General features: G+C 45.2%; 1 protein-coding gene and 1 long non-coding RNA gene across 3 annotated transcripts in view; one reads left to right on the top strand and one right to left on the bottom strand.

Moving 5' to 3' along the window:
- Nucleotides 1-704: 704 nt before the first annotated feature.
- The window catches only part of ATP8A2 (ATPase phospholipid transporting 8A2), a 758,530-nt gene continuing 744,091 nt past the window's right edge, over nt 705-15,143 (bottom strand). For both annotated transcript variants that reach the window (XM_088460283.1, XM_088460284.1), the window contains 2 exons: nt 8,728-8,819; nt 705-3,324 (listed from right to left, as the gene is read on the bottom strand). In XM_088460283.1, the coding sequence (XP_088316409.1) occupies nt 3,227-3,324; nt 8,728-8,819 (190 nt within the window). In that variant the 3' untranslated portion in view covers nt 705-3,226. The remainder of the gene's footprint in view (nt 3,325-8,727; nt 8,820-15,143) is intronic.
- The window catches only part of LOC148537894 (uncharacterized), a 76,146-nt gene continuing 65,598 nt past the window's right edge, over nt 4,596-15,143 (top strand). Inside the window, exon 1 of the long non-coding RNA XR_015873251.1 lies at nt 4,596-4,720. This is a non-coding gene — a long non-coding RNA (uncharacterized LOC148537894). The remainder of the gene's footprint in view (nt 4,721-15,143) is intronic.

Genomic DNA, 15,143 nt, shown 5'->3' with positions numbered 1-15,143 from the left:
ACTGCACGCTCAAAACTGCTCTGTGTAAGTGTCAGGGGGTTTATTTACCAAGTGCCGGGTACTAAACCACGGCGCTTCCGACCATGAAATTTAAAAGGGCAATGATTTTAACAGCAAAACACAGCACGTAAAAGCATTGCCCTTTTAAATTTTGGGCATAAACACGATGGGAAGTGCTGGATTTAAAACCCACCGCTTAGTAAATAAACCCCAAGGTGTGAAGTGCCTGAAATGAAAGTGTATGTGTAAGAATAAGTCTGCACCTCCAGGTTTTTGTCCTTACCATCGGAGAGGTTTATCAAACCTTTTATAGAGGACGAGTGGAGATGCTGGCCATAGCAACCAATCAGCTACTAGCTATCATTTTATACATAGTTGGGGCAAAATTTACTAAGCGGCAGGTTCTAAACGCCGGCGGTTTTCCTATCCGCAGATTTACTAAGGCCAAAACTGCTGCAAAACTGCCGACAAAACAAATTTTAGAATAGAATAGAACAGGGCTGTCATTTAGAAACCACCACCAAACCACCGGGATTTAGAACCCGCCATCAAACTGCCAACAAACCCCCGGGGTTTAGAACCCGCCATCAAACTGCCACCAAACTGCCGGGGTTTAGAACCCGCCATCAAACATCCACCAAATCACCGGGGTTTAGAACCTGCCATCAAACTGCCACCAAACCCCCGGGGTTTAGAACCCGCCATCAAACTGCCACCAAACTGCTGGGGTTTAGAACCCGCCATCAAACTGCCACCAAACCACCGGGGTTTAGAACCCGCCATCAAACTGCCACCAAACCACCGGGTTTAGAACCCGCCATCAAACTTCCACCACACCCCCGGGGTTTAGAACCTTGGTCTGAGCAACACCTCCATTTGCCCTCTTTGGAAGGTTTAATAAAACTGCCCCCAGATATGAGCAAGTTTCTGTCAATATCCTGACTATCCTAAAATAAGAACCATAACCAATGAAATAGGTAATTAGATTGGGTTTTATTCTCAGAACACTAAATACATATTTGCAAATCCAGTAGGAATTCAAATAATAAATAAAACTGATATAATACATAAAACTGACACATTTCATAGGTATAAAGGAGAAGGTACTTTTACCTTTTTGCATGATTAAGACTGCAGGTAAAACAACATGATAGTTTCATTAAGCCAAACCAGATAATATTAGGGATATGAATATGGCCACTTCTCAGTTCTCACGTCACGTTATTGACCCAAAGGCTTCCTACACTTACTCTATGGGCTAAATTTACTAAATAAAGCCGAAAAACAAGCCTGCAACTTGGGAGTTAGCGTAATATTCATTGCAAGCTCCAAGGTTACATAAGATATTTGCAAGTTTTACAAAAATCCCAGAAGCTGGAATATATGGGATATAGAGCATTAACACATTCAGCTGTGCTGCACACAACCACAAACAACCCAAAGGTTTTTCTATTGTAAAGTCCTTATAATTGTCCCATTCTGTTTGATAAATAACACAGTCATTGTGAGTTCTATGAAGAGACAAATTTTACAACATAAAATGTAACTTGACTTCTGTAAAGAGCTACTGTATTAATGACATTCACAATTATTATGTGTAGAAGACCTTATAATTTGACAGGACATGAAATGCTTGACATATGCAAACTATTGTCTGCAGTTATTATTCATTTCAGACTTATTCTGGTTGATGTTTCCTTCAGTAGAGTTACAGACAGGATGTCTCCTGATTGGTAGGTCCTTCAGTAGAGTTACAGACTGGATGTCTCCTGATTGGTAGGTCCTTCAGTAGAGTTACAGACAGGATGTCTCCTGATTGGTAGGTCCTTCAGTAAAGTTACAGACAGGATGTCTCCTGATTGGTAGGTCCTTCAGTAGGGTTACAGACAGGATGTCTGCTGTGCATAGTAATAAAATCTTCCCCAACAATCAGAACATTCAAAGTCACTTCTCTTCAGTTCAGATAAGCTTGAAGAATACTGCATGATCTTGGTTGGTCAGTATACCAACCAATGGACTGTGTGTAACCTTGTCATACTTGATAAGAAATACAATCTGATTGGAGTAAATCAGTTTAGAATGATATGATGGACAATTAGACTGAACAAGGAATATTATAATAGTGCTGCTTATGAACCTGTAAAGCTAAAGGTGGCCACACATGTGGAAAGTTTATCGCCCAACTTCATCAATTCTAATTCAATTCATTAAAAAATAACCTTGTGGGTATGGAGCTCAATGGTCCACCAGAGAATCTGTCCAAGCTTCAATAATGCCTGGCTGATTAATGTAGAGACCACTGTCACTATGTGACATCTCGCTCCCAATATTTCCAATGAGAAAATGATGGCATTTTAGGCAATGCCCCTTGTTCATCCAGACCATGCCCCCATCTGCCTGAACCACACCTCTAAATAGTGACGGCCCGTCAATTGTGCTGCTCTTCTAATTTCAGTAGCAGAAATTGGGAGTGTTCCGCCTAAGTTGGGGCTGTTAGTGGGTATGCGGTTACCAGCTGAACCCGTTCATAGACCATTATGGGATTTGGTATTTTCATCTGCACAGTCAGATCTTCCTAGATCGCCAACCACACGTTGTGGCTAATAGGATACACAGCCGGCTGGTGGACATCAGACCCACTGGCAGGATTTTAATGTTTGTGTCCCACTTACTTCTGGGAGGTGTAGTCACTGCTTGGCAACCAAAAAGTGCAATGCTGTAACCTAATTATTACTTTCCTTTATTTGTAAATATGTAAACCTCACTTCAAACCAATTCCTTATATGATGATGCACTATATTGCTCTTGATACCACTTCTCCTCAGTACTCTGTCTGTGCCCCATTCTGTGATCATAGCTGTCTAACAATATGGACTAATAAGTGCGGATGTACCTGCGGGAGAAAGACAAGTGAGAAGCAGAACCCTGCAGGAAATACATTGATGTTGTCTCTTTGTGACCATGCTTTTCTCCTAGATAAAAGTACATGTATTAACCTATCAGCTCCCAGAGAGACCTGTAATGCATAGTTGGATTTATATCTCATGCAGGCTCTGCTGGTGGAAAAGGAAAAAAAAAAAAAACCTTAAGAAAATTTGTTGGCAAAGGCCACAGAAATGGATTTCCCAGTTTTTGGCTGCTGTGGCCAAACTTGGTCAAATATCTGTTAACAGTAGATGTATTGTCCAAAGCTCATTAGATCTGCCACCAGTCGCTAAGGTCTTTGCTATTCGGACGCAGTTCTCTGTTTCGTGGTGTCATAGGATCGGACAACTTGAGACTGAGAAACGACACCATGTTCTTCTTGAGAGAATGCATAGCCATCTGAAAACAAGAAGTAAGGAGAGCTGATCGGTTATTCCCATTCACTAAAGCACCAGGACTAACACTGATGTGTGATGCATCATATAAATATTTCCTATAGGGCAGAACACAGACTGGATCTCTGAGTAAAGGGTGTTTGGCATCCTGGTGACCAGTACGGAAAGCCAGAAAAAAAGGGAATAATCGGTGGTCTCAGTGACACAGTCATACTGTATAATACATACTTTTCCTTGTGGTCACTGTGAGCAGCGCTACAGCACAAGGTACTGAGAAGGGCAATGTCATACTGCAGTCAGTAGGAGGACAACATAATGATAAGTGGAAAGTCATACAAACATACTTGAACACTCGGGCTGTCTAGGAGTTGGACACGAAAAGTGGCTGTGTTTTCAGGATGCCTCAGAAGCCTGATCTACTACCTTTTGTTACTGCAAGTATCCATAACGCTAATGCGAGGAACTGTGCAGCATCAAGCAGGATGCCGCTTCACCTACAGCCATCATTAATATTGGTACTTTCACCAGCCCCATTGCTAGATACATGAGATCTGTCTGAATCACGCTTCCCTTCCCCATACGCACGACTCAGAATAACACGGAACTCTAGCTACACGCCATTTGTGCCGTCAGCTTTGCGGGGTAATGCATATGGTGACACTAATTTTCTCATCACAACCTGCATCACCCACTGTTCTCCAAGATGTCTGAGGTATAAAGACACAAGTCACCTATCGTACAGGCAGATAAGTGCCTATCCAGGACTATGGCAGCACCTTGATATCCTGAGAGAGAAACGATAAACTTTGCCAAGCTTATATTGTTGCCCTAAGACAAATCCAGGCCTGGATTCTTCCAGTTCTTAGTCAGATAAATGGCTGTGTTCTCTGAATATCATATGGTGGCCTCGCTTATGCCTGGACGATAACATAAAATGGCGACCTTCACAATAATTGTTTTCTATGATCTTTCTTTTTTTGTGGTGAGAATTGCTGTCCGTTTTGGGATTCTGCACCTCCCCCTCCACATTACTGCTCTATGAATATGTCCTCCTATTACAGCACCTGACAGAAACGTCTGTATACATCTTCCAGCTGCTAGCGACCATCACGCTGGATGTGTTGAGGACTCCCCAGACACCTGCTCCTGCAGCATTTCCCCAAGCCTTGCTGGAGAACCTCAGCTTGGTTATAGAAGGACAAGGAGGGGCCATGTCAGAAGAGTGATATATACAGTTACTCTGCCTATTTCCAGCTGTTCTCTCGTTGTAACTGGTGTCCGCATTGCTACGGTACATGCCGGATCTTCTCCGTTCTGGCCTCCTTTACAGTACAACATCAGACAGAAGGATGGCGGTTATGTCTCAGGCTCTCCAGTATAAGGGAAAAAAAGCTCTAATTGTAAGTTTTTAAAACACTCTGGGAGGACGTTACCTTATTTCTATCACTTGGTTCCATATTTTCTTTGTATTTTTGTTCAAATTATTTTGTTGAAGAATTCCAATAACAAGAATCATAAGTGATAGTATAGGGAGGGGAAAACGGGGAAGGGAAGGGTAGAAGGGAGGAAAGGAGGCGTGGGGTGGAGGAGAGCCAAAAACAACGATAAGTTGAGATGGGTATACACTGGAGCGGATTCAGACCCGCTCGCTAGGATGCGATCGCTCGTAGCTGGCCGATATTTGCAATCTGCGCATGCGTATGTATCGCAATGCGCGTGCGCAAACCTCTGCGAAAGATCGGGAAGCGCTCGCTCGCCCAGCATAGACAGCCCAGTTGAATGAGTGACAGGAGAGGCCGTTTGTGGGTATAACAGGGGCAAGCCACTAGAAATGGGGGAGTGGAGGTATGAACGCAGGCGTGCCTGAGTGTTTCAACGCCGTTTCAGAGGCGTGCATAATTAACAGGCAGCGTCATAGTACATGTCACCTGGTTGTATTTCACACTGAAGTGATCGCAGTGCTTGTGGCAGGGTATCGTCAACCTCAAGCGCTGCGAGCACATCCGATGGTGCTCGATGTACCAATGTTTTCCTGCACTCTAAGGAGATGACGTGCGCAAGTGGGCGTCTTATAAAAGGCTGGTGGGCGTCTGCATACACAAAGTGATCGCACGCCAATATATAGTGGGCGTGCTAATGCCTTGCCGCATGATCGCCTGCCTTGCTGGGCCTGCATTAGATTTGCATACACTGGGAGCGAGTGAATGCAACTAGCAAGCAGGTCAGAATGAGCTCCACTATACGATGTGTGTACCCAGTGACGCTGCGATGCTAGGTAACGATACATCTCGCGCCATACACACTGCACGATCCAGCATACGACGGTGCAATGTGTTGTTACATGCTACATGTAAAGGCGCATACACACTGGACGGTGTCTCCAGTGAGCGACATTGACAGCGGCAATACACACTTGCCGATGCCGGCAACAATGAATGACGGCGGTGGGGGGCGGGGCCGGCAGCATGGCATCACTAACGATATCCCCAGATTGAGCTGAATGTTCAGACGACTGGGGATATCGTTAATGACCGGCGGGAGTGCGCATCGTCCGTCATTTACTGCATTCACACTGAACGATATGAACGATATATCCTATATCGTTATCGTTCATATTCACAATTATCAAATTATCATCCAGTGTGTATGCGGCTTAACAGCACCGCGTTGTTCATTGCATCATCTCATCTGTGCAGCACAGCAGACGGGACAATGAGATGAACGACCGTCGTTAATGGCGGATTGGGCGTGCACACTATACTACAGGGGTGGGCTATAACCAGAGCTTCAGTTGCTGCTGAACTACACATCCCATCATGCCCTGCAACAGTTTTAGCATGGACAAATAGCAAAACTGTGGCAGGGCGTGCTGGGGTGTGTAGTTCTACATTAGCTTGTGGGTCGCTTATTGCCTACCCAAGCTAAACGATGTGTTACAATGTATCGTTCTAATCCGCGTTGGATCGATATATCATATAGTGTGTAACCAATGGATGGCGTGCAAAGACCTAGTTGCACACAATGAGGTAACTTATAAGACAATAGAAAAAAACCCCTCAGGATGCCTCTTGGCCACAGAGATCGGAGGTGTATTAAGAAGTTTTCTTGACTTCCAGCCCCCACTCTGCTCCTCTGAGCACTTTGATGGTCAGCACAGTGCAGATCCCATGCTATGGGGTCTGGCGATGCCATTTTCTAAAAATGATTATTCCTATACCAGAACTATAGTAAATTATTTAGTAATCTCATCATGAGAAACTTTTCTGCATAAATAGTTCTTGCAGCATTCGGTGACGTGCAGGTAAGTGTCTTTCATGGCGAGGTCACCCAGTGATTTACCAGCAAATTATTCTGCCATATTGGGCCAAATAACGTTATAGTTTCTTGATACACAGACATGTACATCTTGCTAGATTGTGACTGACTTAAGCTGGGTACTAAACACTGATAGATATATCACCCGTTCCAGGGCCGGCTCTAGGGGTGTTCGACCAGTGCGGTCGCACAGGGGCGCCACCCATAGAGGGCGCACCCCTCCCCAAGATCCCTCTCCCCAAGATCCCGTGGGGCGAAGTAGCTCATGGGTGGTCAAATCAGGAGGTTGGGGACCCCCACCGCCGCAGCTGTGCGGTGCTGGACCCCCAGAGTGTGAATGGATGCCGAGCGCATGCGCGCAGCATCCATTCACTGACGGCAGAGGGCTGGGGGAAGCCCAGCCAGTGACAGAGGGCTGGGCTTTACCCCCAGCCTGATGCTATCTGGAGGCGTGCCATGCAGGCACGTCTCCAAATAACATCACGCAGGGGGCGTGGTCTATGGGAATGAGACCAAGCCCCCATGTACCGGGCCGGCACAGGGTGCTCAGACCCCTGGAGCCGGCCCTGACCCGTTCCATTGAAGAACGCAGTCGTTCATAGACATATCCGATCTGCTGTACAGCTCAGCCGATGGCCGATATACAGTATCTAAAAGATATATTGGTCATCTGCTGGTGTCTACGGGAGACCCACTGACCGCCAGTACACATGCTGCAGGGATCCAGCGGTGTTGGACAGCTCAACTGGGTGGCACATTGGGCAGATGATTGGTAGGTGTGTATACAGTTACCAATCGTCAGATAGGTCAATGGGTCAGTCAGCTTTACTCTAAACTGCTTTTCTCCATACCTAAAACACCCAGCACTCCACTCTACATTTACACGTTAGTAGGTACCTGTTCTACATCCCATTTTCAGGTTCTGGTTAAAGTGTTCATTTCTGTGTAATAGTTAGGGGTAAGATGTGATCAATATTCAGCACAGAAGCTGTGTTATCAGTGAATTGTCACCATATGTCTAGTGCTGGACTCTTATAAGGCCCATATATATGTATATAATCAATGCATCTGCATGTATATAGACACCGGACCCGACAACAGCATCACTTTATAAAGGCAGCCCAAAAAAAAAAAGGGAGGGGTGGTTACGAAGCAGTTATTGGGCATAACCATAAATGTGAGCAGTCAGAAAGTGGCGTATGCATCAGCTCTGTGGGTCACTGAGTCCCTACAGTACTATAGCCATGAATAGTATTATCACTATCCATCGCATTTTACAATTATAGGACTACTTCAGGATCAACAGTCAGTTTACAAAGTTGCTCCTATGACAGATGTCCCCACCAGCTGGACGTCAGGATCAGTCCGTGTGTGGCTAAATTCATTTTGGAACTGTTACATAAATGGGATGTAGTTAGTATACCGGAGGACGGGATGCCGGCTATTGAAATCCCGACCAGGGACTAAAAATAGGTGTCGAAATCCCGATGCCAGTCTAGATCCCGATGCCAGAACCTCATCAGCCACTATGCTGATCAAAAGTACACTGAGGCGTCTTAGCTATTAGCGGGTTGGGGGGAGGATTAGGATTAGGCACCACAGGGGGAGTTAGCGTTAGGTACCACTGGGGGAGGGGGGTTAGGCACTAAGGGGGAATGGTTAGGTTTAGGCACCTACAAGGGAGAGTTAGGGTGCATGAAGGGAGGGTTAGGGGGAGGGTTATTATTATACTTACCCAACCCTTGTCGGGATACCGAGCATCGGGATGCGCTATCGGCATTTTGGCAGCTGGTATTTCATACCCAAGCCACATAAATCAAAGGTAAATCACATTTATCAAACTAACGTCTCCATTGCCTGAGGGGAAGGAGGATGTATTTGTCTCCTATTAAACACAATAAAACAGACATTACCCTGTTACACAAAGCCTACTTTTCCTCTGGGGTCAGATAAAGATCGCTATGCAAATGTAAGTCTTTTAGCTAAAGCTTCCTCTGATATCAGCTCTATCTGACGCACACTTTAATTAAAATCCAATCCCCACCTGCCCGCAGGAAGCAGCCAGCCGTATTATTTACGCTCACATACTTACATGATACACCTTGCTGGACAGAATTAGCACGAAAGAGGCTCGGAGGGGTTTTCCTGCCAAGTCTCTTCAACAAGTGGTCACGTTCGTTCAAGCTGCAATGAGATCAAATAAACATTACTTTCAGTGCATGTCAACCGGGCCGGAAACAGCTGCTGCCTAAAATGTGAAATGGTCTCTTCTTACTTCATGGCAGCGGCCCGATACAAAGATTACAGGCTTTTATTGTTAAGCAAGAGAGACTACATAAGGCAGGCACATTTCCCATCGATGGGGTAGAAAACTAATGCCAGGGAAAGGCCAGAACAGCTTAATCATTAATGTGTCTTTTGAAATGTATTTCTTAACGTGTCAAAAACTAAAATACTACAATTGCATATGAGGTTTCTAGAACGCTCAGAAAATCTAGAGCATAAACATACACATTTTAGATTGAATGATTTTTATTCTGCTAGTGATTTTTGTTTTTATTTTTGACTACTTATTTTGCCATCACAGTTTCCACTATTACATTGGCCGTGCGCTGCTGTCCTAAGTATATATAGCATTTATAGCCCATCAGAGAAGGGCTATAGGAGACACAGCCCCAATCCGCTGGACATACTGGACAATGCACCATTAGTATGTTCTAGTCGGCCTCATTAATGTGCATACTGTTATTATTATACAGTTTTTATAAAGTTCAGACATATGCAACACCACACAAACACATATAAGGTGCACAGATATCACACACACACACACTATATATATTATATATATATCATGCTTTTATATATATATATATCTATATATATATATATATATATATATACACACACACACACAAATTTGACAGGAAGTTAAGAATTCTCTGCTCATGATAGTTTGCAATCAACAGGGTGGTATTTAAGTTACATTCTCAAGATGCTACCTTGGGGCTTATTTCCTATTTATCAGGGATTTCCCCCAATAAAAAGCAAATAAAATCGCATTTTTTAGCTCCGATTTTCTGAAGCTATTTAACAAACTTTTTCTCTCTGAGACAATCCTCCTGAAAAGAGCCTGTCCTAGCCAAGCATTTCTCCATAATGCAGAAATGTAAGACTTCACTTCCTGCTTAGCCCTGCAAGTAACTACTGTGCATGTGTGGCCAGAGCTTGCCAGGGCAGAAGGTAAAGGTCACTTATGCCAGAGCTTTACCTCTGGGAAATGGTAGCTGACGTCATTGCAGATAATTTGGGTAACCTCGCTGCCATCCGGTGGCGTATCTATAATGGGTGCAGGGTGTGTGGGGCACATGGGCCCACAACGCACCCCCTGCACCCATTTACTCAATACTTACCTCTCCGGAGTCCCACATCAGCGCTACACAAATCACCGTAAAAATGGAGCGGTTGCCATTTTCCTAGTGTTTTGCCCATGCACAGTAGAATATTTGCAAGGAAAATGCCAGCTGCGCCATCTCCCCGAAAACCTACCCATGCGCAGCAGACTCTGGTACAGCACCAGAGTCTACTAATGCTCAGAATTGCGCTGCAAGAGACGGCACTGCAGTACCGGATAGAGAGGAGGGGGCCATGATGGAGAGAATGCACATGGGCCCTGCCACCATCTATAGGGATGGTGGTATCCTCCATTTACTATATTAATGTCAGTGAAATCAATGAGTTTTCTGCCATTAGGGCTTTAATAAATAGTCACGATCTTAAAATGACCCTTTCACAGGTGAAAACACAAGTTTTTGGAGAGTTGCTGAGGTCCATTCTGTATCCGTTAGCAGCCCGTTACACATAAGGTAACTGTCCATTCATTATCAGGGGTCCGACAGGTCCACATGATATTCAGAAAACTCCAAAAACAAAGGCCCTCATTCAGAGCCGCTCGCTATTTGCGGTCGTTCGTTTTCTAAAAAGGGGTGGCTATTCAAATGAACCGTTCACACTTTGCGGTCTGTTCACGCCTCTAAGTCTGAGCGAGCAAAACATGCGAACGTAAATTTGAAAAATACGCCCCCTGGCCGCTCGCACCATACGTCATGTCCGCTATTTATTAGATTAATCGAGTACATCGACCAGCGTATGAACTGCTCGCTATTCTTGTGGTTGGTTTTTTCAACCACTATTTTGCGAGCAGTTCTGAGTTAAAAAAAACCATGTGACGCGGTCAATGACGCTGCTGGATTAATTATGCACTCCCTTAAAACGCCCGTTTTGACCTTTAAGCACGCCTGCGATCGGATTTCCACTCCCCGTTTTCAAGCACCTTCCCCTGTTACCACCCACATACGCCTCATTCTGTCACTCAAATTATCAGGCATTCGCTATTTTGCGAGCACATGAATTTCGACAGCACTGACTGGTTCGCGCATGCGTATAACGATCCGTACGCATGCGCAGTTGGACAAACATCGCTCGGAGCGAACGAGCTGCCGCTTACGAGTGGCTCTGAATCAGGCCCAAAGTTTTCAGAGTTTGCCAGTGAGAACAAGATCCATCTTCAGATGGGGCTTGTTATCGGAGCCCCGCTCCTTCCTATGGGAAGTAGTTCCGGAGATGCGATGAGGGATCAGAGTGGATCCCTCCGCCGCCTCCTCACTGTCTCCCCAGCGGCTTTGCCAATGCCTGACCTCAGGTCACACATGTGCAGAAGCCGGCGACGGGCGCAGGTAAGTAACGCAGCTACACAAGTAGCAGTGTTTATGATCGCGTGTACAGCTGCTTTTCAGAGCAGCTGTCCCCTCACCAAAGCTATGCTGAATTTCTCCAGTGATAAGTATCCCCCACGTGAGGTGGATACTTCATCATCAGGGGCCATACAGCCCCCGATGATGAATAGACCCCTCTGTGATTATTTTTCTGCCACCTTTAAAGTTTAATTGTCCCCCCCCACCACACTCTTGCAGCAGTTGTACAGTATTTGCCCCCAGGTGATACACAGTGTGCAAATTACATTCTGTTTTACTGTTGTGATTAATACTGAAACATGTAAGTGTGATATAGAAACAAATGGAAACAGAGAGAAAGGGTCAGAATGATCAAGTTAGTAAAAGGAATTTTACTTTGAAGAAATCAGCCTAGAACTCTGTCTCCTGGGGCGCAGGTGAGTACAGTAACATATCGCTGATATTGATACAGGAGGTATCAACCACTTTAAACTTTTAAACTGCACAACGTCTTCAGGCAGTAAAATGAATCAGGAAGAGTACATTTCTATATCATATAAGATTCCACATAGTAATGATATTGTATGTACAGTATATTCATGCAATAGATGTTTATGGAAGAGGCCTAAGGCCATATTCTACATCAATCTGACATGCAATTTTCAACGTGTTTCATTTCCTGATCTTCCATTGTCCACAAAACAGCCACATAGTATTACAGACAGACAGACAGAGCCGTGCGGGCAGCTGGTTACAGCTCATACCATTCGTCAAGTGCTCCAGATCTTTGTTACTGTGTTTTATAATGATAGATGTACAGCATCAGTAATACAATTGTTGCATTTTGCTGGCATCCTAACCTAGTTTTAAGTTTTCTACTTTGCCTGATCTATGTGGCCCCTTTAATTTGACCTAGCTCTGATAGCTCGGGAAACAATTGTGTAATACGGTGGCTTCCGAGCCTAGGATACACAAGCAACTTTGCACTTTCGTCCTTGCTTATGCAGCAGGAGGCATCATGCCTCCTGCGTGTATTAATGATCCGAGCTGCGTCCATGGACACCACATCAGATCATCTACGTGTTCCGCGGCCGGCTGAGTGACCGTGGGGTCACGCAGGTCAGCCATCACAGGTCAGGAAGAGAGGCTAGGAAATCACCATCAGCCGACGGCGATCCCAGCCTCTTCCTTCCCCCCCGGTGGCGACGACACACCTCAGATTTGGAAAACGCAGGCTGTAGCCGTCCCCTCCCCAACCACAAACAGCAGCAGCCTGTCAATCACTGCCAGTCTGCGTACGATCGGGAACCTGCGTTCAGCAGTGAATGAGGCCCTTAGTCCATACTTTATATAGAGTTCTATCTAAACTGACATATTTGATTTAGAATTTACATTTGAAGTTGGATGGCATACTAATATTACAGCTGTCATATATACTCTTAACAGCTATTATTGTCATTGCTCATCTACTGTATATAGACACAACTCATGCGGGCTCAGTATGTTTTGGCGACAGTCATTATCTAGACACCATCAGGTCGGCCCTACAGCAGAGGCGATTCCGATATATCTGAAAGATATATATATATCGGTGCATCTGTATATGCCCGTGCACTGGCTGCAGGGACCACCAATACTGACATCTCAACTGGGCAGGCATATTTAAAGGCCCATCCAGTTGTGATGTCAGGCCAGACATATCGAGGGGCCAATCAGTAAGTGTGTATAGCTTACCAATCGGCCGTTCTGCTGACCGATCCGTCGTGGTAGTGAGTACCCAGCATAACAGTGCATGTTTTACAGATCTCCTCAGTATTACAATTTAAATATTTATCACCAAATGTGGATTTTTTTCAGCTGTGTCAGCCAATAATGAATACACCTGTGTACCAACTAGGAGATCTGGAAAACATGCACTGTTAAGGATCCCTGAGTTAGGAATCACGGCTACAGTGTTAAAATTAATACTGTGGGGCCTATTCATCATACCTAAACTTTCTCTGGAGGTAATTAGGTTTAGAACTCGCATGGAGTTCTACCTAATTACCGGAGGAATTCATCATTCCTCCTCCCCATAACTATCTATTTCGAAAAGCTGTCATTTTTGCGATGACAGCTTTTCAGGAAATAGATAAGTTTTCCCTCTCTACACTAACTTACCGCAGCTGGAAACAGTGCTGCGCATGCGCTGTTACATCTGTAAAACCAGCGCATGCGCAGCACTGCCTACAGCTGTGGTAATTTTGTGTGCCCCTCCAACCTCCCCTCTCCGCTCACCTCCCCTCCCTCCCCGTCCCCGACTTACCTGCCTGCGCAGCAGCCTCCGGCTCCATCTGCTGTGCTGACACGTGTTCTCCCAGCAGAACACAGTACAGTTTAGAAAGAAAAAAAAAAAGTGTTTTTTTTCTCTAAACTTTATTGTGTTCTGTTGGGAGAACACAGTGTCAGAGCATCCACAGGAGCCAGAGGAGGGAACAGAGCACCGAAGGAAGACGCCGGGAGACCTGCCCAACTGATAGCAGGTAAGTGTTACCTACTATACACCACCTCACACCTCAAATTCCGAAAATACATAATTTTCGGACTTTGATGAATACCATAATTTCCATATCCCAATACTAATGTACTGATGTATGGGGAGTGTGGAAATTAATGCAGGGGGACTTAGCACAGGATAACACTGATATCTCCTGTGTTAAGTGTCATCATGAATACTAAAATAACGGTAATTAAGGAAAATGTCCTTAAAAACTTTATTTTAGTGTTGATGAATAGGCCCCTGTATTACATACACTTGCCAGTGCATAAGGAGACCAGTTTGCACATATATGTCCAGAGAATCGGTATGTAATGCCGGCAGTCGGGATGCCTCCTGCCAAAATACTGACAGTGGCATCCCGATGAGTGGTATTCCGACAGGGGTCTGGTAAGTATACTTACCCTTCCCCCTTCTCCCCCTAACCCTCCCTTTTTGTAGCCTAACCCTAACCCTTCCCACACCGCACCCTAATCCTCCCCGTTAGTGCCTAAACCTAAGTCTCCCCCCTTTGTGCCTAAGCCTAACCCGCCCCCTTAGTGCCTAACCCTAACCTCCGTCCAGTAGTGCCTAACCCTGACCATAACCTCCCCCCCCCAAAACCTATCCCTAACCCCGCTACACTGCCATAGCTATCGCTAAGAGCGCCCTGGACTTACCTTGTTTGAGCTGCCATCCTTCTTTGATTCCAGCGTCAGGATTAAGATAGGTGTCGCCTATCTTATGTCCCATGTCGTACTTTCAGTGCCGGGATTCAGAGCGGCGGTCTGATAACTACATCCCATGTCCACGGCTGGAGCTAGATTCTTCTGCCACTCCCCCAGACTCCCTGACTTGCTCAAATGCTCTGCAGAGCAGGGGGAATTGGATTGTGGAATGGTGCCCACATCCTCAAAAAAACAACAATCAGCTGAGTCAGGCTGACCCTACTGGCACATTTAATGGCTTACCATGATCACTGGCCCTATACATGTCTGATGTATTACATACAGTGCACTGTATGAGGTAGATAGTGCTAATTATGCTCCCTTCATGGGCTGGTCTTGCTCTAAAAATCAAGAATTTAGAAACTTCCTCTGTTTGCCCCTGCTAGCATCCATGCCTTCTGTCAGGGCACATTAGTCACCACAATGCTCATATGACTTTGTTACAAGCAAAGTAATAAGAGTCACATAAAAGCTACTCAGCTGATTACATGGTAGAAAAAGCAGGAGAGCAATGGGCTACTGATTACATTAT

The sequence above is a fragment of the Taudactylus pleione genome, unplaced genomic scaffold, assembly GCF_031769625.1.
Source record: "Taudactylus pleione unplaced genomic scaffold, aTauple2 ptg000043l, whole genome shotgun sequence".
NCBI classification, from domain to species: Eukaryota; Metazoa; Chordata; class Amphibia; order Anura; family Myobatrachidae; genus Taudactylus; species Taudactylus pleione.
Note: the sequence above shows the minus strand (reverse complement) of the source record. Positions and strands in the feature narration are given on the sequence as shown.